Consider the following 23,639-nt stretch of genomic DNA (forward strand, 5'->3'; position numbering starts at 1 on the left):
GACGCTCTGCCTCCCAGAGGGGGAGGAGTATGGGGGAGGGGCTTAATAGCTTGGGGGGGGGCTGGTGGGATTTCTCTGCCCCCTAGAGGGGATGGGGGGGGGCTGTGACCTCTGGAGAGGGTGCCTGGGGGGCTGTGCCCCTGCCCCCATAAGAGGGTGGGGTCAGGGGGTGGCAGTGTGCCCCCAGGAGAGGGTGTATGGGAGGGGCAGAGCCCCCCCCAGAGTGAGGGTGGAGTTGGGGGGAGGTTGGGCCCCCTGAAGGGGNGGGCTCTGCCCCTCCCAGAGTGAGGGTGGAGTTGGGGGGAGGTTGGGCCCCCTGAAGGGACTGTGCCCCTTGAAGGAGGTGCATGGGGGTCTGTGCGCCCGCCCCCAGAAGGGATGGTAGGGTGGGGGAGGGCTGTACCCCCTGGAGTGAGAGCTGAGGCTTTGCCCTGTCCCAAACTGTTCTGACAGCATTTCGTTTTTCTCTCTTGCTAAATACTAAGCCCTTGCTGTTGTAAAGAGTTGTCTGCTGGGGCGTATCGCGAAGCTCTGTGCAGGACAGACTTGGGACTAGGGACCTATTGATAATTAATGCTATAATTGCACGGTTACACTAGCGTTCTCAGAGAGACTCCCGCAGCATGGGGCTCTCTCTAGGGGCCTCTCGAACTCGGTGGGGGTCTGGTTTGGGGTCTGTGTAAAGTTAGTTATTTATGCTTTTGTTTGCATTTTTAAGACCCTTTTGTAGATTCTGCTGAATGCATGTAACATTGAATAATGTGATAACGAAAGGCTAAGACTCGCTCTGGAAGCTGAGAGGATTCTTTGGCTGACAGGATCCAAGAACGTGTAGGGAGAACCAAGCTTAGATATTGTGACTATAGTCTTTGGCAGCTTTACGTTTACAACCCTAACTTCTGCCATGAGAGAGAGCAGCCTGCAGAAATTTGTCAGTTTTTGAGGAGTAATTTGACATTGTACTGTTCACTTTCAAATAATTCATTGGATTTTTAAATGGATGTAAGCAATTTATTGTTCAGTTCTGTGATATAACCTTACACAAGACTGATTTTATTTCCGCTCAAAAGACCAACAACATAACAGTTCTAGCATTTTGTTGATGGCTTAAATAAAAAGATCACAATTACATTTCCCTTTGTGTCCCATTTTTGATGTGCTGCACTTTGGGCAGCCTTAAGTGAAAGAGAACAGCGTTTTTTGCTTTACCCTAAGTGCACACGGATGGTACAAAGGAAGCTTCAACAAAACCTCCATAGTCCTGAAAAGCCTTCAGGGAAAGGTTGGTTAAAACTGATTCTCTATTGCAATCCCTCTGCTTGCAGTTGTTTGCTTGCTTTTATTTCACAATGGCAATTGTGTGCAGTAATACAAATGAAACAGCATGCAGGGCTGGCCTTAAGGCAGGGCAACATGGGCCCTCACCAAGGGCACCGTAGCCAGTGGGGGCAGTAGCCCCCTGATGCAGAGGCAAGGGGCTCGGGCTTCCCCTTTCTGCCTGCAGGGTGTGGCAGGAACACCCTGCTCCTGAGCAGAGGCCCTGCTCACCGCTGCTCACCGCCCCACATGGTGTCTCTCTCAGCCTGGCTCCTAATCCAGCCTCTGCACTCTGCAAACCGGCTCTCCCCTCCCCTCCCAGCCCCGCTGTTCCTTTTTCCATGGGTGGCCTGAATGAAAGCCAGGAGCTGGAAGTCACCATAGTCTTCCAGGTTGGGAAGGGACTGGGAACTAAAGCTCTAGGGCAAAGAAGAGACCAGTAAGTCTTAGGGGGTCCTGACCCCCAGCCCCCAGGGGGCCCATCCCTGTGCCCCCAGCTCCTAGCCTGCCCCAGGGGACTCCTCTCTGTGCCCCCAGCTCCTAGCCCCCCTCCATGCCCACACAGCTCCCAGGAGGCTCCTCCCTCTGCCCCACAGGTTCCAGCCTCCAAATTCTCAGGGCCCCCCCATTCTCCCCTTTTCTCAGGGTGTCCCTCATGTCTTCAAGGTCCCCCTCCTGTATGCCACACTCTGACCCCACAGTTTCCCATGATCCTCAGCTCTCAGGGGCTCCCCCTTTATCTTACTCATTCCAGAGAGAGGTGTTAGTGCAGGGGGTTGGAGATATTTCAGGAGTGAACCTTCCACCATCACCACCCAACCATTTTAACCTCTCCCCTCTCCCAATAACCCCCTTCCCAGGGACTGGGGAGGGGTACTTGAATATTGGGAATGCTCAGTATTGGGGTGGGGAGAGGTCTGCCCTTCTGGAGTCCCTACGTCACGGCCCCCCCCCCATCCCCACACCAATGTGATTCGATCTATACACCTCTGGTTCCCTCCCACCTTTCTGGGGCTCTCAAGTCACCATGTGCCCTTGCCATCACAGCCCTCTGGTGCCCTCCTGCCACTGTGCTGCTGCCCCTTGAGTTGCCGACCCTCTGGGGCTCTGGCAGAGAAGCTGGATGCCATGCTGAGGGAGAGAGGTACAACTGCCCCAGTGCCTGCTGACCCTGTCAGAGTGTGGCAGATCACTTGCTATATTATCTTGGCTGTCCTGCTCAACAACCAGATGAAGGTTCCCTGTAGCACTGGCTGGGGGAGGCAAAGGGTTGCTGTGGGGTTTCCTATGATGCCCGTCACCGTGGCATCCAGATGTGACTCACTGCAGGGCAAGACCGGCCCTGCGGGTGGGTGACGTGGTCCGGGAGGTGCTGTGGTTAAGAGGCAAGAAGCAGAGTGGGCCTGGATTGCACATTCATGGATGGGAATTTGGAGCAATGGGGTGGGGGGAATGGGAATCGAGTGGGGAGCCTGGGAAGGCAACTGGGCCTAGGGGCGCCAAAATACAAGTTTGTCCAGGTGCTGTTTTCCCTAAGGCCGGCCCTGTAGCATGGGCTATTGCAGATCAACATTGAGATGCTTTGGAAGAAGTGTGTATTGGAAATCCCAGTATGAATAGCACCGGCTGCTGCCCTGTCAGTCTTGATGTGCACTGGTAGAGCTGGTTTCAGAGGAGCAGCCGTGTTAGTCTGTATCCGCAAAAAGAATAGGAGTATTTGCGGCACCTTAGTGCTCCTGTTCTTTTTACTGGTAGAGCGGTGTATGAAGCTGGGCTGGAATAACAGGAGATGCTGCAAATCGCTCTAGATTTAGGTGTGTGGGCAAAGCTCTGGGTGTGTGTGTGTGTGTGTCAGGATTTGGAATAACATCAAGTGCTGCAGATCAGGATTGAGATGCATGCGTGTGGATTCAGGACTGGAATAGCAGTGGCTGGTGCCGGTCAGGGCTCAGATGCATTGACCGTATGGGTGGGCTAGTAATCAGCAAAACTGGACTAGCCCAGGGTTTTGCTAGTCAGAAGAACAATGTGTGCTTGGTGCATTTCTTTTCTTTGTTTCAGTGTGGTGTCTGTGTGAAATCCAAAACTGAGGGTGGAGCCCAGCACCTTTGTAAGAATGTCATTATTAAGAGGATTTTCTTTAAGTATTGTATATGTGTGAGTTAAGTTCTCATGCCAGTGAGGGAGCTGATTGTGGTGGCTGGAGGTTGACATTTTTGTTAAGATCCCAAAGTAGATAAATAATTTCACGTGATATTTATAGAATTTCTACAATTATACAGAATGGTCACACAATGTAGATGTTACAAAGAGGGCAATCCTGCTCCGATTGAAGTAAAAGGCCCATTGACTTGAGAACAATCAAAAATGTGGAGATTTGAGTAACTGAGAAAATTGAATGATTCACAATCTGTGTGTGAATTTAATGCTTGTGGAAGCTGATGGCTTGACAGTTCTGGAGTTTGGCAGTCCTCTCTCTAACCCCAGAATAAATACAGTTGTGGTGCAAGCTTGCCCAGAACCATTCCACATGTGTGCCTCAAACACCTGATTTGGAGGCACCAGGGTTAGGGGACCATGTAATCTTCATAGCCCATTGAGTCCTTGATCTCTAGGCTAAAATTGGCACTTATCTGGTTGGCGGATGTTGTAAGGTGGTGGTGTTATGTAGATACTTGACTGACACACCAAACTCATTTCACACAAAAAGAACAGGAGTACTTGTGGCACCTTAGAAACTAACAAATTTATTAGAGCATAAGCTTTTGTGGGCTACTGCCCATTTCTTCGGATGCATATAGAGTGGAACATATATTGAGGAGATATATATACACACATACAGAGAGCATGAACAGGGTGGAGTTGTCTTACCAACTCTGAGAGGCCAATTAAGTAAGAGAAAAAAAATTTTTTGAAGTGATAATCAAGCTAGCCCAGTACAGACAGTTTGATAAGAAGTGTGAGAATACTTCAAGGGGAGATAGATTCAATGTTTGTAATGGCTCAGCCATTCCCAGTCCTTATTCAATCCTGAGTTGATTGTATCCAGTTTGCATATCAATTCCAGCTCAGCAATTGTGATATAAGGCATAGAGATGAACATGATGTAAATGCCTAGAAGAATACCAAACCGGCAAACCTTTGATTGTTGCCAACCTGGGTTGAAAACCCTATGAAGTACAGAACTGCACTACTGATCAGAAAAGGACTGTATAACCCTGGGAGCAGTCAGTCTGGCCTTATGGTTGCTACAAAACTGCTTAGTTTTGGTCTGAGTTGCGATTCCCTTACTAGTAGTTTTGTGGAAGGCTTTCAATTTTAACAGCAGCAGAAAGAAAGGTTTCAAGACTAATATATCTTGGTGTCTTGAGAAGGTGAAAAACAGACACTAGTGGAAAGACGTGGTTTGAGGGTGAATTTCCTGGGGAATGTTGGGTAATCAGAGCTTTCAAACTAAACCAGTGGGGTGTGTCACAATGAGGCAGACACAGAAGGCTTAATGCAACAGTGCAGTCTTTCAGATGGGCAGATCGTGCTGTGTTTGCTCATTCTGTGTTCGTTTTCTCCTGCAGGATGAAAGAGTGGTGGATTCAGGTGGGGCTGCTGAGCGTACCCCTCCTTGCTGTCTACCTGCACATCCCTCCGCCTAAGCTGTCCCCAGCCCTTCACTCATGGAGGGCGTCAGGAAGGTTCTTCACATACAAGACCCAAAACATCTTTTACAGAGGTGAGGCGTGACAGGGGAGTGGTGCATCCACATGGAGCTTTCTGCAGCACTGAGGAGATCCTGTGTTTCTCAGCCTGGGGTGCCAGACTAGCAGACAGACCTTTGCACTGTGACTGAGAGCTGCCTAGCTGCTGGGCCTACGCTGTCCTCCCCCAGGTGGTGCTACAGACGGCTTCTCTCTCCAGTGCTGCCGGTCTGTGCCACCAGGCAATACTAGAGAGAAGCTTTGACAGCACTGGGAGAGAAGGTTGGGGAGGAACATATGGAAGCTGGTGGCCTGGCACAGAGTGGAGATCCCCTGCAAGACACGCATGGGGAAGAAGGGTGAGGGAGGGAGACACTGAAGAATTTAGGGGAAAGTAAGGAAAAAGGCATGCTGGAAAAGCACTGGAGAATCAAGGAAAACATAGACACGGGGGAGATAGGGAGCAAAAAAAGAGCAAAAAGTTTTAAAATAAATACATAGAAAAATAAAACAGGGGTGTGGGGAGAGAGACAGACTGACTGGAGACAGACTGGACAGAAGCAGGTGCGATGGGAACATTTCTACTGGGATGTGGCCTGAAGGGGCATGCGGATGCCAGTCCTTTGTGAGAGGGAAGCTAAATCTGGGTTGAAACTATGGCAATGATTGAATAGAAGATGAGGGGAGTCCTTGCTCCTTAGCTCTTGAGGTGTTTTCTCTCCACACTCCACTGAAATGGAGTGGTCTGGCCGCCTTAAATTAAGTGGCAAATGTAGGTCAGTTAATTCACTTCTGGGGGAATGGACCATGGGTCTAGGACCAGGGTCGGTATCGTTACTATTAAACATTTATATTGTGGTAGTACCTAAAGGCCACAAGCAGTTTGGGCCTTATTGTGAAGTGTGACAGGGCCTAGTACCCCCCTCTAGGCACTGTGGGAGCAGATGCTGGGGGTTGTGGGTGCCTCTGATAGCCTGGTTATGAGTAGCTGAGTGCAGGATAATAGTAAGAAAAAAGTTGTGACCCCCCGTTGCTGGGATATTTAGTCAGTGTTGGGATTTTGCCTGCACTTTTTGTGCTCAGAGGGAATTTTTGGAGCCACGATTAAGCTCTGTTAGAGAAAAACCTGGTTCAAAATATGTAACTTGTGTCTGAAGCTGTACAAACTTGTGCTTTTATCCCCTTGTATTTGATAAGATAAGCTGGGACCGTACTTGCTACTCCTGAGGGAATTCTGCGCCAAAAAAATAAAAATTCTGTGCACAATATTTTAAAAATGTGCAAATTGTATTTGTCAATAAGTAAATGTGGAGGCTCCACCATGGCAGTGGGGAGCACAGGCCACTGGCTGCATAGAGGTGGGAGATCACCCTGCAGTTCCCCACCCGGGACATGGACTCGGCAATGAAGCTGCACCTGACCCTGACACAGCACAAGGGCTGGACCTGCCCCAGAGGTCCGTGTCCTGGTCTGTGTGCGGGGGAGATCTGGATGCAGGGGTAGGCTGACCAGATAGCAAGTGTGAAAAATCGGGATGGGGGTGGGGGGTAATAGGAACCTATATAAGAAAAAGCCCCAAATATCAGGACTGTCCCTATAAAATCGGGACATCTGGTCACCCTAGCAGGGGGTGAGGCTCAGCGGGGTGGGAGTTTGGGTGTGAGGAGCTTGGGGGGGTGGGGGTTCTGGGTGTGAGGGAGTGAGGCTCAGCGGGAGGGATCTGGGTATGGAGGGGTTTGGATGCATGGGGGTTGGGTGGACAGGGGGTGGGCCTGACCTGGCCCCAGGGGGGTGTCTGACCCAGGACCATCCAGGGCATCCCCATCCCCCCATAGCTCCCCCCTGCAGTGATTTACCTCTCTACCCGCTGCTCCGGATACCAGAAATAACATGCTCCCCTGCGCTGCTGGGGAGGAGCATGTGACCGCTCTTGTGGCTTCCCTTTGCTTCCCCATCAGAAAGTAATTTTTCTGCGGGGAAGTAAAGAAATCTGCATGGGATATGAATCCTGTGCACGTGAAGTGGTGCAGAATTCCCCCAGGAGTAGCTTGCATCTGACTCCTCTCAGGAACAGTTAGGTCCGGCAGGAACTGGAAGTGGTAGGTTTACTCAAATGGCACACTTGCGTTTGTGGGCTGTTGGTGTTAGGCAGCACTGTGTAGTTGGAGGTGCTGTCGTTTTGGATGAGATGTAAAAACGATGTCTTAGCTGCTTGTCATTGAAGATCCCACAGATCCCTTCTTGAGAGCAGGGGTGTTCGCTCTAAATTATGGCCAAATTGCAGTTTTAAGTACAGATGCTCACAATATACTTACTTCCCAAGTCTTCCTCATGCCACAGTTGCAGTTGGGAGCAGTATTTTTCTCCACTTCCTGTCCTTAACCTGCTGCTATGTGCTGTGAAACACCTGTCATGTTTTACCCAAGAGATGGCTGCATTTGAGTGTCTGATTCCTGGTTTCCCTATCAGTTTAAAATTTGTGTAGTGCTTTGGGATCATTCAGAATGAAAGGTGTTATGTAAATGTAAGATCGCTCTCGTTGCTCCCAAGTTGTCTATGTACATAGACTGGATCAATAGCCTAATGTGGTGCGCCCCCACGTGATGCCATTACACCAACAGTGTAAACGCACTCCTCTGCGAGGCACCTCTGTCCAGCTCTTAAGGAACAATAGGCCTAGTAACAGGTTTTTGTGCAAGCTGAGAAGTCTCTGAATGGCAAAGTCTCGGGGGGGTTGTCTGTGTGTTAAGGTCTAAGAATGGTTACTGTGAGGGCTTTGCAGCTGGAGAGATCTGATTTTTTTAGTGTTCAGAAACCAGCAAAACTCTTCTCAGGAGCCTGGAACACACAGCTTGGTTGATATTACTGTTGGGTCCCTGATATGTTATCCTGTACAGCTGTTTTAAAGTTTAAAGAGAGAGCCTCCTTGGAGTGTAGCGTGTCTTGCTGATGTCCTGTTCTCTCCTCAGATTCATCAGGTGCACTCGGCAGTTCCGATATTGTGGTTCTGTTACACGGCTTCCCAACCTCCAGCTATGATTGGTACAAGGTGAGGGGACCAAGTAAGCCCAAAGCTTACTGTGTGAGTAAAATGGGTGATTCTCACTTCCCCTGGAAACGAGAGGGGAATCTCTCAGGGAGGAATAAATGGGCCTGTCCGACCAGTGAGATCGATGAATAACAGGGCTTCCCTAGTTTGTGGCAAAGTTCTTGTTTTGACTCCCCCAGCCCACTTTGCTCTTTTTTCTCATAGCCAAGACTTTGCCCTTGGTGAAACTTGGTACAATTTGTCATTGCTTTGAAAGTGTGGCTAAGTCATCACCTACAAGACCCTATAAACCTTCTTTCCACCTACCTATGTCTCTGATGTCCCTTCCTCTCCCTAAATTCTTCCCATTTCTCTCTTGCCACTTCATCCTTCATCTCACACCCTTTTTCAGGCCTTTTCTAATGCTGCTTCCCATGACTGGAGTGCTCTGTTCTCTGCCAAGTGCCCTGCCCCACTTCAGTTCTCTCCTTAAGACTCACTTTCAAGCATCCCTTCTACTCATTATTAATCCCTTGGCCCTTCTGCTCCTAAGATTTTTATCCTATGATTTATTTTGCTTGTGTGTTCTTGGGGGCAGGAAACTTGTCTTAGATCAGATAACAGCGTTCTGCTGTATAAATTGGGACTGGGGCCAGATCCCATAATCAAACATTCGGATAAGCCAAAGAATGGGAAAGTGCAAGGCTGCAGCACCATCTAGTGGCTACAGGAGAGATCACCTGCTTCTGGACTTGTGTGTGCTGGTTGTTTGGTTAATATGGAGAGCCGGATAATGGAGGGTCAGATAAACAGGGTTCTTTTGTACTTGTAAAGAATGATGTCAGTTTCCCATGCTGTGTAAGTGTTTGATGGTAACAAATGTGGCATTCCTGGCACCAGATGCTGGATTTTGTAAGCTCCAAAGGGAGCAAAAACCATCTCTGGCTACACATGGATTCCATGATGATGGGGGCAGCTTCTCTCAACTGGCCTATATGAATATTGGTATTTTCTTTTAAAAATAACTCCATAAAGGCCTCTCGCTGGGAGGCGCAGCTGTCATCTCAAAATCTGAGTCCTTTCAAATACTCACATTTTTGGGAGTTCAGGGGCACTACCCTTGTAATGAATGAGAAGGTGGACTTCCCTGTTGAGTGATCGTGGTATCAGTTTGACAGGTTCTGAAGGCAATTCCCATATGGTACATCTGGCCAGAGGATATAGCTATAGAACTGGGTCTTATGTTGGATGGAGAGGCAAATCAGAGGGGAACCTCGGGATCTAGCCAATATCGCCTTTGCAGGGAGAAACCCAATTGTGGGGAATGGGTGAAATAACTCTTTAGAAGATCTGTTGGCTTTTGCTGTCATGAATATAGTGGTTATTATGATAACTCAAATCCACTGCAGTTCAATTTATGTTTGCAGCATGTGTGTCTGGGGGGAGCTTTAAGAAACTACAGTGTAGAACTAACAGACGTATAGGAGCATGAGCTTTCGTGGGTGATGCATCCGAAGAAGTGGGTATTCACCCACGAAAGCTCATGCTCCAATACGTCTGTTAGTCTATAAGGTACCACAGGACTCTCTGCTGCTTTTACAGATCCAGACTAACACGGCTACCCCTTTGATACTCTACAGTGTAGAACTGTCCATCTTGGTGTGTAGGCCTCAGAGATATGAGTGTAGCTGCTCTTATGTTTTCCTCTCTTTCTCTTACAGATTTGGGAAGGGCTGACCCAGCGATTTCAAAGGGTGATCGCTCTGGATTTTGTAGGATTCGGTTTTAGTGACAAGCCTGTAAGTGGTCCTGACAAATGATTGTGTAGTTCCTTTTGGAAAAGGAATGTAATGATGAAAGTGCATCCAGACCAACGGCATCACACATGCCTGTGCCTGGGAAGATGGATTTTATTTCCTGTGGATTTTAATGAAATCGGTTCATTTCCCAGGTTGCTTTCTGTCTTTATCCACTTGCATTTTTTTCAGGATGCAGTGTTGTTGTAGCTGTGTCGCTCCCAGGATATTAGAGACACAAGGTGGGTGAGGTAATATCTTTTATTGGACTGACTTCTGTTGGTGAGAGACAAGTTTTCAAGCTTTCACGGAGCTCTTAAGCTTGAAAGCTTGTCTCTCTCACCAGCAGAAGTTGGTTCAGTAAAAGCTATTACCTCACCCGCCTTGTGTCTCTAATATTTTTCAGTAACAGAAATAAAGATACAATTGTTAAAATATGATTGGTGTCAAAATCAAACATCAGAACTGGGACATGATGCAATGTTCTCTAAAGTGACCACACTCCACTGGAGTGTTGGCTGACCTCTGTAGAATAGTTTTGTTTCACTTGTCACGTTAGGCAGCTCTGACTCTGAATGGTAAAATGCTGGCAGAGGGTTACTAGCTTGTGGTTACGCTAGTGTAATTGTAACTTTGCAAACAGATCACTGAGTGAGTATGATAGTACTTAGCTCTTCATCTTCAAAGAGCTTTACACACACTAGGTAATCATCACCTTCTGTGAGTTGTTTCATTATCTCAATTTTATAGATGGGGAAACTGAGGCACGTGGCGGTAAAATGATTTGCTCAAGATGTCTCAATAAATCAGCAGGAGCCTGGACTAGAATCTGAGTTGTTGGCTGTCAGTCCTGGGCTTGTATCATGCTTCTGCATTTGTCCATGAGCACTGGTGCTCAGTTGTGTCCAGGCACTGAACTTGGTCAGACTGGAACTGCCAGGTGGGCTGTTCCAAAGAACCTGCATAGTGATACTCCAGCTCTCTGTAACTAATACGATAGAAGTGTATGACATTGCTCTCACTGGAGCTGCTCTCTTGCTTTGCTTTTTAAACAGAGGCCCCATCGCTATTCCATTTTTGAGCAGGCCAACATCGTCGAGGGGCTGCTGGGGCACCTGGGTCTCCGAAATCAGAGGATCAACCTCCTGTCTCATGACTATGGAGACACAGTTGCACAGGAACTGCTCCACAGGTCACTGGAAGCACTAAAGCTCTGAATGCTCTTCGTCGTCCTCCTAGGGTTTAATTCTCTGAAGCTAAGTAAAAGTAAATGGTGCAGAGCCCCCTCTTTCCCCATCCCACATCTGAGATTCAGGGTGACAGCAGGAGGTACCAGTGTGATACCATGCTGATGGATGCAGTAGGATAAGAACCTAGGTAGATAGATGGAGGGAAGCTGATAGGCTGCCGCCATTGCCTTCAGTGGGAGCTGTGTACACGATACAGTGGAAGAGTCTTGTCTAGCCATCTCCAAAACTAGGTGCACAACATACTCTTTGTCTTTGAGACCTGGAGGCTTGTCAAGGATGTGAGGATTGAGCAAGGCAAGTCTTTACAAGCCAAGAGCATCTTCTGTCACCATTGACCAGGGTCTGTTTGAAACCACGGGGGATGGTTCTTCACAGATGGAAGGACTCTACCTAGGGTAACACTTTTCTTCCTGTCAGAAATGTTCGCAGCAGCTGATAATGCTTTGCCTTTCCCCGTCTCACCTCAAAGTAGGTGGCAAACGTTAAGGATTTGGCCTTGCAACCCCCCTATGAGGAAGGGAGCAGATAGAATGCCCCGCTTATAGATGGGGGAAATTGAACCAAAGAGTGGCTGAGGGATTTGTCTGAGGGCAAGTTACTGGCAGAGGAGGAATCAGAACCTAGGTTTCTTAATGTGCAGTCCCTTGTTCTAATCAGTGGATCAGGCTCCCGGTGGTTGGGAAGTGCTGCAAGGTGTAACTTCCACACAGAACTCCTTAACATGGGGTGGTGTGGAATCTCTAGGTACATGTCAGATGTCTAAATGTGTGTGCATTGTATGAGCATTTAAGAAGGGGTTTTTTTACAAATATTTATTACTTATTTAGTACAAACAATTTAGCAGTGTGCTGTGCGCTCCCAGTCTAACCAGTTAATGATATGAGTGGGGGAGGGTGGGTGGTAAGCATTGCTGATTTTTTTAACTAGTCTAAAGTGAAAATTATTCAGCAAATAGAACATCCAGTAGTGCAAATCCAGTGTGCCTATTTTCTGTATCCCTCTTGAGATCCAGGGAGAGAGGACTTTCCCCAAGGCTGCTGAGATCATTTCATAAAGCACGCATTAGAGAAGGCCTTGTTTACTCTCTCAGCAGTGATTATTGCCGTGTGAATGAGCTGTACAGTGAAGGAGAGCTGTAGGGAGTACTTTGACACTGCTGTTCCTATGCTACTTTTGAAATCATGTCTCACGGGTGACTTCGCATCCTGGATTACGTTTTAATAAATGGCGATATTACTGCAGTCTGTTGGTCAGTCACTTCTTGGAATTGGCTGAGAATCGCTCCAGTTTCATTCAGCCTTGTCTTTTGTTCTCCAGGTATGAACACAATAAAACTGGATGTGTTCTGATCAACAGCCTCTGTTTATCCAATGGAGGTAACTGTTATGCTTAGAGTAACGTGATCTGTGCAGAACGAATTGGTGGGTCTTGATCCACTTCCCTGATATCGGTGCCTACATCACCATTGAGACTAACTGCTCCTTTTGTTGGCAGTCTCATCACAGTGCCAAGGGCTGAATGGGCAATAGAGATTTAACCCCCCTCTGACCCACAGAGGGGGTCCCTCCAGGCCAGGGATTAGGCACACTGGTGTAGCAGTGGGGGGACACTTTCACAGCTCTCCCTTTTCTATGGGTTAGTGGAAGGTTTCAGTGCTGTCAGTGCAGGACCTTTCACAACACTAAAATTCACTCTTAAGTGAGGAAACGGGGGGAATGGCTGGTTATAGAACATAGGAAGGCTGATTAAACCGGACAACAGATACGTCTCCCGCTGTTGTTTTATTAGTAGCAGATTGATCCTGTTCATGCAGCTTGTAAGGGCAGACGGTCTCTATTGTGGCACATTTCTGAATGGTGCTGCCGCTGAGCAGTAAGAATTTCTTTATGACATGTTTTTTGGCCACTCTTCGGGAGAGTAGGTGCCTGTCCTGACTTGGCTGGTTCAGTGCCTTGATGGCATTTGTAGCCTATAACAGTGGCATCGCCGCCTCTGCCATGCACAAAAATAAATTCTAGTAAGAGGTGTTTAAAAAAAAAAGACTCGGCCATCCCCATGTAAGGTATTTGTATCTGGCTGTCAGCAAATGCATTCACTGAGGCTGCACAGGTGGGGGGAGACTCGGAAATGTCAGAGCACAATTAAGTAACTGCAGTGTCTGTTTTCTGAAACACTTTCAGGTATTTTCCCAGAAACTCATTACCCCCGGTTCATTCAGAAGGTGAGCTGCTTTGGTCTCTAGTTTTATGAAATCTGGACTCAAGTATCGCGAATAAAACTTCTAGGCATGAGTTTGAGTGTGTGCCGGTTTTTTGTCCTAGAATGTGTCCTTTTCCAGCTACTGTAATTTGTTGGCTTACTTAAAATTACTGCATGTAAATGTTTAGGTGCAGTTAAGGGGGGAGCAATTATTCAGGCCACGTCTACACTAGCGAACTCCCCGGTGCAGCTGCACCTCTGTAAGATCGCTCGTGTAACTGCTGTAGGCCGATGGGAGACAGCTCTCCTGTCAACATCATAAAACCACCTCCCAGCGGCAGTAGCTAGGATGGCTCTGAGCAGCAGCAGAGGCAGGCATTGGAACTCACTGGGGGAGGGGTCAGAGAAACAGATGTCTCCCCAATGCAGCAGCCAGACAGCAGGGGGAGAGGTAGACGAGTGGACACCTTCACTCTTTGCAGTAACTAGCAGGTTCTGGGGTGGGAGGCTGGAAAGAGGGACTGGAAATGCTCCTTCTCCGTACAGTAACAAGCAGGAGGGACTTGGAAGGGGGAAGGGATTCAGATTTATCAAACACCGACTGTCCAGGTGCTGATGTGGAAGATGGAGCTTCTGGTAGGAATCCCATCACCTTTCCCATTCTCATTAGTGATGGGTGAGCTGCTCATCCGAACAAGGCTGCTTATCCTTCCCTGACATCTCCTCAAAAAAAAAAATCTTATTGCCTTCTGGTTACTAGGTGCCTAGTCATTTTCTCAAGTCCTGACCTTAGTGTCTTTGATCTGAGGTTCAAATGGCCTAAAGAGATCAATGGCTGAAGGTGCTTTGGTTCCGTGTGTTAATAACTTTGAAAAATCTAGCAGTAATAATGGATTTACTTCAGTGATTGTGGGGAAACGGTGGTTCTGTCAGACTGCTGGCTTATGGGGGCCTGGTAGCTCTGTAGGAAAGGCCCCCTGAACAGGCAAGGAGTCATTGCTGCCTATATGGCATTTAATGGCGTTTTTCTCCTTTCTTCTGCCAAAGATTCTCAAGGATGGTGGCCCACTGTCCCCCATCATCACCCGGCTAATGAACTACTACTTCTTCTCAAGAGGGTGAGTTGGCATTCTGAGCACTACACACACTGTAGGGGACAACCTTGTTGTGCCAAGTGTATAGATTAGGTAGGAGTATAACCCAGGAAACACTCACTTGTATAAAAGTATTAAGTCATGCATCCTCTATAGGCTGTAGTTACTAGATGGCTACTTGTTCACATATACTTGAGCATGTTCCATCCAGTAGAGGACAGTCGCTCACCGTCGTTCCATCCAGTTCATCGGTGGTAGGCAGATGCACCATATTATGCTGAAGATATTCTGAAGTTGAGACAGACTTTACTTGGAAGCACTGTTCATGTCTAAACAACTTATTTCCCTTTCTGATTTGGTGCCTTACACTAGGTCCCACAGCATTGTCCTAAGAAAACTAGAAAAATGTGGTTTTAGATGAAATTACTCTAGAGTGGGTGCAAAACTGGTTGAAAGACCATTCAGAGTCATTATCAATAGTTCAGACTAGGGGGATATATCTATTGGGGTCCCATAGGGGTCCAGTACTATTCAGTCTTTTCATTGATGAATTGGAGAATGAATGGAAAGTATGCTTATAAAATTTGTGGCTGACTCTAAACTGGGAAGTGTTGTATGGACTTTGGAGGACAGTGTTAGAATTCAAAACGAGTTTGACAAATTGGAGAACTGGTCTGAAATCAACAAGATGAAAATCAGTAAAGATAAGTGCAAAGCAGGAGGGAACAGTCAAATGCCCAACTACAAAATAGGGACTAACTGGATAGGTGGTAGTACTGCTGAAAAATAGCTGTGGGTTATATTGCATCACAGACTGAATGAGCCAATAATATGATGCAGTTGCAAAAAAGACAAATATTATTCTGGGGTCCATTAACAGAAGTGTCGTATATAAGACATGGGAGGTGATTGTCCCGCACTGGTGAGGCCTCATCTGAAGAACTGTGTCCAGTTCTGGGCACCACACTTTAGGAAAGGTGTGGACAAATGGGAGAGTCCAGAGGAGAGCAACAAAAATGATTAAAGGTTTAGTAAACCTGACCCGTGAGGAAAGCATAAAAAACCTGAGCATGTTTAGTCTTGAGAAAAGACGTCTGAGGGGGGACCTGATAACAGTGGTCAAATGTGTTAAGGTTTGTTATAAAGAAGACCGTGATCAATTGTTTTCCGTGTCCAGTAAGCTAGGACAAAAAGTCCTGCAGCCAGGGAGATTTCGGTTAAATATTAGAAACTACTTTCTAATGATAAGGGAGGTTGTGGAATCCTGTCATTGGAGGTTTTTAAGAACAGGTTGGATAAGCTCTAGATTTACTTGGTCCTACCTCAGTGTATGGGGCTGGAGTAGATGACTTTTCAATGTCCCTTCCAGACCTATATTTCTATGATTCTTAAAGATGCTGCCTGCAAACAACAAATATAACCCCTTTAAAGACACATCAGTCAGGACTTGGAACAGGAAAAGTCCCAGGATTCCCTCATCTGTAACCACACAGATTTACGGTTTAAGCATTAAGGGTGAAACTTTCACCTTCCTGAAGTCAGTGGCAGTTTTGTTATTGACTTCATTAGGGCCAGGATTTCACCCTAGGTTCAGAATGCCTAGATCAGGGCTCTCCACACAAGATCACTTTTTGAATTTAAGATCAACCCAGGATCTACCCCCCCGCCCGAGTCCCCACCCCCCTCACTCCATTCCCCCCTCCCTCCGTTGCGCGCTCTCCCCCACCCTCACTCACTTTCACCAGGCTGGGGCAAGGGCTTGGGGTGCGGGAGGGGGTGCAGGCTCTGGGCTGGGGCCGAGGGTTTTGGAGTGTGGGAGGGGGCTCCGGGCTGAGCCTGGGGTAGGGGGTTGGGGTGCAGGAGTGAGGGGTGTGGGATCTGGGAGGGAGTTTGGGTGCAGGAGGGGGCTCTTGGCTGGTGCAGAGTGTTGGGGTGCAGAAGAGGGTGAGGGGTGTGGGCTCTGGGAGGGAGTTTGGTGCAGGAGGGGGCTCCAGGCTGGGGCAGGGGTGTAGGAGGGGGTGTGAGGTGCAGGCTCTGGCCGGGAGGCGCTTAGCACAGGTGGCTCCTGGCCTGCTGTGGCCCCACGCCACTCCCCGAAGTGGCTGGCTGCTGGCACGTCTCTGTGGCCCCTGGGAGCTGGGGACAGCGCGCAGAGCCATCTCACCCCTCCCCCACGCCCCTGCGGGGCCGCAGAGACATGCCAGCAGCCAGCTGCTTCTGGGAGCTGCCTGGGACCACAGCAGACAGGCAGCTTACCTGAGCTCCACTGCGCCGCCAGACTTTTAGCGCTGGAGATCGCGATCAACTGGCAGAGGCTCCAGGATCGACCCGTCGATCGTGGGTGACCACTGGGCCTAGAGCCATTTGATCCCACTGGGATTTGACTTCAGATGCCCCCTTTCTGTGGTGGGTCCCATGCAGTTTACTAAGTTGAGGTTTTTCAGATGTGACCTAAATAAATGAGATTTCCCTCTTTCCGCTCACCCCCACCACTCAGCAAGGACATTAGAGATGCACAGTTGGTTTTCACACTATTACAATGCTGTTGTACTTGGTTTTCCAGCGCTGCATGGGGATCAACAACAACAAAATGACTGTCCCGTCCCACAAACAATTCATTGAATTAGAACAAACATTTCTATTCATATTAGATGCTCTGAAACACCTTTCTTTCCCCCACTTCGGGATCACTGCTAAATTTGACACTGTCCTTTTAATTTGGATAATTTGGGGTGCTCCAAGATTGTGTATTTTACAAACGAATCTTGTAATCATTTGACACTTTTGCCCTGAAACTAGTTTTTGTGTCTGGTATTAAGTGATGTTATATCCTGTTTATTTCAGGAGGGGATACATGCTGTAAAGATCTTCATGCCTCTCTGAATTTGTTTTCAGACTTGGAGCAGTCTTTGGTCCGTATACGCAGCCTTCAGCGGCGGAATACTGGGACATGTGGACAGCAATCCGGACAAATGATGGAAACCTTGTTGTTGACAGGTATGTTGCTCTCTAATTTCCTTGCCTGTTGATGTCTCGCACCAACTCATCCCTGTATTTCCAAACTGAGAGCCATGGAGCACTTACTGGTGGTCTGCAGAGAGCTGCCTGGTCACATAAGAACACAAGAATGGCCAATGCCTGGTGCTTCATGGGAATAAACAAAACGGCATTTATCGAGTGATCCATCGCCTGTCGTCCAGTCACAGCTCTGGCAGTCAGAGGCTTAGGGACACCTGAAGCGTGGGGTTTGTCACTGATCATCTTGGCTAATAACTATTCTCCATGAACTTATCTAATTTTTTTAACCCCCTGGCAATGAGTTGCACAGGTTGACTCTGCATTGTGTAAAGTAATACTTCCTTATGTTAGTTTTAAACCTGCTGCCTCTTAATTTTATTGGGTGGTTCTTGTGTTATGTGAAGGGGTAAATAACACTTCTTTACTCACTTTCTCCACATCTTGCATGATTTTATAGACCTCTATCATATCCCCCCCTTAGGCGTCTCTTTTCTAAGATGAACAGTCCCAGTCTTTTTAATTTTTCCATTTATGGAAGCTGTCCCATTCCCCTAACCATTTTTGTTGCCCTTCTTTGTACCTTTTCCAATTCTAATATCTTTTTTGGAGATGAGGCGACCAGAACTGCACACAGTATTCAAGGTGTGGGAATACCATAGATTTATACAATGGCATTCTATTTTGTCATCTTCTCTATCCCTTCCCTAATGGTTCCTAACATTCTGTTAGCTTTGTTTGACTGCTGCAGCACATCGAGGAAATGTTTTCAGAGAACTGTCCACGATGACTCCAAGATCTTTCTTGAGTAGTAATAGCTAATTTAGACCCCATCATTTTGTATGTATAGTTTGGATTATTTTTTTCCAATGTGCATTACTTTGCATTTATCAACATTGAATGTCATCTGCCATTTTGTTGCTTAGTCACCCAGCTTTGTGAGATCCCTTTATAAGACTTCTTAGGGCAGGTCTTCACTACGGGGGGGGGGGGTCGATTTAAGATACGCAAATTCAGCTACGCGAATAGCGTAGCTGAATTCGACGTATCGGAGCCGACTTACCCCGCTGTGAGGACGGCGGCAAAATTGACCTCTGCGGCTCCCCGTCGACGGCGCTTACTCCTACCTCTGCTGGTGGAGTAAGCGCGTCGATTCAGGGATCGATTGTTGCTTCCCGACGAGACGCGATAATTCGATCCCCGAGAAATCGATTTCTATCCACCGATTCAGGCGGGTAGTGTAGACCTAGCCTTAGTCAGCTTTGGACTTAACTATCTTGAGTAATTTAGTATCGTCTGGAAACTTTGCCACATCGCTGTTTACCCTCTTTTCCAGATCATTTATGAATACGTTGAACAGCACAGGTCCCAGTACAGATCCTTGGGGGGCCTTGCTATTTACTTCTATCCATTTTGTAAACTGACCATTTATTCCTGCCCTTTGTTTCCTATCTTTTAACCAGTTACTGATCCATGAGAAGACCTTCCCTCTTATCTCATGACAGGTCACTTTGCTTAAGAGCCTTTGATGTGAGACCTTGTCAAAGGTTTTCTGAAAGTCCAGGAACACTGTGTCAACTGGATCACCCTTGTCCACCTGCTTGTTGACCCCCTCAAAGTATTCCTATAGATCAGTGAGGCATCATTTCCCTTTACAGAAGCTGTGTTGACTTTTCCCCAACATAGCCTGTCCATCGATGTGTCTGATCATTTTGTTCTTCAATATAGTTTCAACCAATTTGCCCTGGTACTGATCTTCGGTTTACCAGACCGTAATTGCCAGGATTGCCCCTGGAGCTTTTTATAAAAATTGGCCTTACATTAGCTACCCTCTAGTCATCTGGTATAGAGGCTAATTTAAGCGAAAATTCACATACCACAGTTAGTAATTCTGCTGTTTCACATTTGAGTTCCTTCAGAACGCTTGGGTGAATCCCCTCTTGTCCTGTTGACTTATTACTGTTTAATTTATCCATTTGTTCCAAAATCATCTCTATTGACCCCTCAATCTGGGACAGTTCCTCAGATTTGTCACCTAAAAAGAATGACTCAGGTGTGGGACTCTCCCTCACATTCTCTGGAATGAAGACTGATGCAAGTAATTCATTTAGTGTCTCCACAAAGGCTTTGTCTTCCTTGAGTCCTCCTCCAGGCAGTGAAAGAAGACCCTGAATACCTATAGAAATAGCTGGAATCAAGGAGGAGGGGCTAAGCTATCTGTACTAGCCAGCCTAGCTGTTGGCATGTGGATGTTGCCCAGCTATAAATGGGATTGAGGTTTGGAGAGAAGCTGGGCCATGCAGTTGTGAATGGGGAGGGGAGGAGGTGGTCCACAGGAAGATCTGAGGCATGGTCCACACTGTGAAAGAATTTGACAAGCTCTGCTCTATAGGAGTGGTAAAATTGCATGAACATTCCTGTGGATGATGGAAAGTACCAAAGTGTGATCTGTGGGCCAGGAATGCCTGAGATCTAGCTCTGCCACTGACTTTTTCTGTGGCTTTGGACAAGTCAATTTAAACTAGCCCAAGGGGGGAAATGGGCTTGTGCTCTTTTTCTTTTTCTTGCTCATGTATGATGTATGTAGCTTGACTTTATTTTTCTTCAGAATAAGTTAGGGGGTTCCTGCTTGTGGTTTACCTTTGAATAACGGCTGCCAAGTTTGGTCCTCGCTGGTTTGGTTGGAGGCTTTTCTTGGACAACACAGAGATGTGGAATGGGAGCTGTCTTGGCCCTCAGTTTAATCAGTAACGGGGAAGGGAGTATTAAATCATCAATGCAAGAGCTTTTCTTCCAGCTGTTTGTTCAGGAGGCGTTTGAGTCAAATAAGTGTTAATGAAAGGAAACAAGCAAAAGTTGTAATCAGAATAAAAATCACCTCCCTCCTCAGTTAATTGGATTTCACTTCTGTGGTATCTTTGGCATAAATCTACTAGTTCTCTAGTCATGCCTAGTGTCTTCTAGGAAAAATGTAACCTCCCCCCCAAGAAAAATACCCTTTTTATTAATAAAATTAGTAAATAATCCCTTTCAGGCCTTCAGTATATATAATGAGGAAACAAAATGGGGAAGAAACCCAATGACTTTTTCCTCTGCTGCTCATCTCTAACTACTGTCTCATTTTCTACATCTAAAGAATGGGGCTAATACATACTTCACTCCCTTGACGGCAAATAAGCCAGTGTCTGTAATGCACTTTGAAGATATATTAAGTAGGATGATGAGAGGGAAGAGGAAAAACAACCCAAAGGAGACCTTTGAAAGGACACCGTTAAAGGTGCCTTTCCTAGTAAGTTACGTTTGAGCAGAACTAGCAAATTTGCACCTGTACTAACTTGTGTGTGTGTGTAGCTGGAGTTCTGCACACTTGGCACATGCATTGCAACATATTCCTGTCACGTCTCCTTAGCATGCAACTTGATTCAACATTTTAACAAGAAATTCAGTGCAGAAATCTCTCCTGTCGCATTATGATTGAATGTTCATTGTGCATTTACCTTCCCAGCTGAACGTTGCTTTGTCACGGTGCCTGCGTTGCCCATCCCTGCTGCGGTGTACTGCGTGCCTCCATTGCTGGAGGACGGAAGAACCAGACTAACTCTCTAACCATGGCCCAGATAGATTGCCTTCAGTAAACGGGAACTGGCTATACTGCAATTGGTTGTTTATAGTAAATCTAGCTTCTTTTAGTAGGATTTGAGCCCTGACCAAAGGAGGAGGGTGAAAGAGGATTATTGGAATTGGCCCAGATGGCTACATTATCCAGTTCTGCTAGTTAAGTCCAATGCAGCCAAGACAAGGCAGGGATGGGAGCAGAGTGGGTTTTGTGAGCCAGGTTCGTAATCTAGAAACCCCATTCACATCTCCTGCCCTGCATTAGGTACTGAGGACTTTCCGTGGATTTTGGTCGATCGTGATGTGAATTTTGCACTCCCTGGCGCTGTATGTTCCGTAAACCTAACTAATGTGGATGCCCATGTTTGGCTGGGTCTCTGCAACCAGAACAACTGGAAAGCTTGTTTTTAAAATGCAAGTTTTAGTTCCTGTAAGAAAATGTTGTGGCCTTGTAAAACAGCATTGCAGCTCTCAGATCGAGAGCCCCGGCTCTGAGTAGCTGGCTGTCACTGAGAGGAGGGGGGTTTAGAAGTATTTGGAGTTAACGTTTTAACAGTAAGAGGGAGAGATCCAAATATTGTGATTATATTTCCTCTCTCACACGCCCTCTCCCTGTGAAGGTGCCTTACTACCATGTCCTCTTCTGCAGTAAATTGAAACCACTTCCTACCTTGGTGAAAAGGCAACACAGAGCCCAGTGTACTGCCTGTAACATGAACCCCAGAGTTTTCAGATCTGTCTGCGACTCCGTTTCCTCCATTGAGGCAGTACAAGAATGCCAGCACAGTAGAGAGATCTCATTTCAGATGTTGGATTCCTAGTGTTGCATTGATGGCTGGAATAGAGCACTTGGGGTTTTTTTTAAAGCAGCCTTGTGGTAACCAATACTGTGAGCTCAGTTACTGCCCTCGGCCTGCAGCCCGGGGGCGTGTGAGGAGGAAGTTGGTGCTTCACAGTGGTAATCAAGCTGCATATGTGGAAATGATAGGTGAGTCTGGTACGTTTAAAAGCAGGTTTGTACTTCTGTAATGTGGAGCTAAAGTACGTCAGCAGGGTCGGTTGGTACCGTTATCCCCATTTACTGTTGGTATCACTGAGGCCCAAGGTCCAGTCCCATGACTCGGGCCTGGTCTATGCTACAGAGTCAGGTCGATGTAAGGCAGCTTCTGTCGACCGAATTATGTCGGTGTACGTGCTACAGCCTTGCTCCTGCTGACGTAAGTGCCCGACTACACCGACATCCGAACTCCACCTCCACGAGAGGCGTAGGGCTTATGTCGGTGTAGTTAGGACGACACAGTATCTGTAGACGCTGTGGGTTATGTCGGCAGTCATTCTCGTCAATTTCATGGCCTCCTGCTGGAGCTGTGAAATGGATAAGAAAACCAGGTTCCCAGCTTGGGCTGTCATCCCAGGGTAGGTGGGGGCTTAGAGCCTGGCTGCCGCCGGGCTCCCTGCTCCCAGCCAGGCTGCTTCCCAGTCTCTCTGTTCCCCCCACTGGGCTGCTGCCTGGACTCCTGGCTCTGGCTCCGAGCTGGGCTGCCGTCCGGGCTCCTGGCTCCGAGCTGGGCAGCTGCCCAGGTTCTCTGTTCCCCGCTGGGAGCCCGGCTGCACTGAGGCTCCTGGCTCCCTGGGTTCTGGGTAGGGAGCTCCCTGCTGGGAGCCCAGCAGCCACCTGGGTTCTGGGTAGGGAGTTCCCTGCTGGGAGCCCGGCAGCCACCTGGGTTCTGGGTAGGGAGCTCCCTGCTGGGAGCCCGGCAGCCGCCTGGGTTCTGGGTAGGGAGCTCCCTGAATCTTGTTGGCCTGGAGAACTAATGCTTGATATGGCCCAGCAGAATTCAGTGTAGGGCAGCTTTGCTCTTTGGTCTCAGTCCAGTCCTAGGGGACACATGACCCCAGCACACCATGGCAATCTCAGCAGAGAGACCAAGGCCTGCGTGGCCCTGGAGACAGAAGTTCCCTCTACCATTTAGAGCTGGTTTCTCCAGGGCAGGGTTGAGACGTGCCCTCTGAGCAGTAAGAGGGATGCCTGCACCTATTCTGGGGACAGAAGATTTCAGTCTCCAGGCTTCTGAATCCAGCAGCTTTCACACTACAGAGTCATGGGGAGAGGCGAAGAGAGGAAAATACTGCTCTTCGGTTACCTGCAGCCTGTCCAGGTAATTGACACAGATTCCAATCTGATTCTGTGCTGCTGTTGGATGACATGATCGGGGGCAGGTCTTTACTGCTAATCCTTGTTAGACCAATTCTGAAAGTGTAGGCTTAAAATGTCCCTTTGTTTGATCAAGCCCTGTCATCTCTCTAATAAGTCACTTGTTCTTTAGTATTTTACAGTATATAAATCAAAGAAAGAAGCACAGAGACCGTTGGGTTGGGGCTCTGACATCCACCTCTGTTCCATGTAAGTAGGAAATAGTTTCCTTTAAGTTATTAGTTTGGGAAAATACCTTGACCAGTGTCGTAACTGGCCTGCAGAGTCCAAGCCTCCAAGCACAGCACTTGATGCAAGACCTTTCCACTTTCACACTGGGACCAGCCAGGATTTTAGTCCCATGTGAAATCGGAGTGTATGTTTGCCCCCTTGCAGGACTGTCCCTTACCGCTTGGATTTCTTTCTACACATCCTTGTT

General features: G+C 47.6%; 1 protein-coding gene across 5 annotated transcripts in view; it reads left to right on the forward strand.

Moving 5' to 3' along the window:
- Nucleotides 1-23,639, forward strand: part of MEST — a 30,286-nt gene that overhangs the window by 469 nt on the left and 6,178 nt on the right. Inside the window, exons 2-11 of one of the 5 annotated variants that reach the window (XM_034764006.1) lie at nucleotides 1,216-1,282; nucleotides 4,890-5,044; nucleotides 7,979-8,091; nucleotides 9,759-9,836; nucleotides 10,889-11,025; nucleotides 12,401-12,459; nucleotides 13,264-13,304; nucleotides 14,330-14,400; nucleotides 17,272-17,373; nucleotides 23,334-23,410. In XM_034764006.1, the coding sequence (XP_034619897.1) occupies nucleotides 4,891-5,044; nucleotides 7,979-8,091; nucleotides 9,759-9,836; nucleotides 10,889-11,025; nucleotides 12,401-12,459; nucleotides 13,264-13,304; nucleotides 14,330-14,400; nucleotides 17,272-17,373; nucleotides 23,334-23,410 (832 nt within the window). In that variant the 5' untranslated portion in view covers nucleotides 1,216-1,282; nucleotide 4,890. Of the gene's footprint in view, nucleotides 1-1,215; nucleotides 1,283-1,662; nucleotides 1,757-4,889; nucleotides 5,045-7,978; nucleotides 8,092-9,758; nucleotides 9,837-10,888; nucleotides 11,026-12,400; nucleotides 12,460-13,263; nucleotides 13,305-14,329; nucleotides 14,401-17,271; nucleotides 17,374-23,333; nucleotides 23,411-23,639 lie in introns of those variants that run through there. The other 4 variants (XM_034763979.1, XM_034763987.1, XM_034763997.1 and 1 more) reach the window with 4 other exon arrangements.

This window comes from Trachemys scripta, chromosome 1, assembly GCF_013100865.1.
Source record: "Trachemys scripta elegans isolate TJP31775 chromosome 1, CAS_Tse_1.0, whole genome shotgun sequence".
Lineage (NCBI taxonomy): Eukaryota > Metazoa > Chordata > Testudines > Emydidae > Trachemys > Trachemys scripta.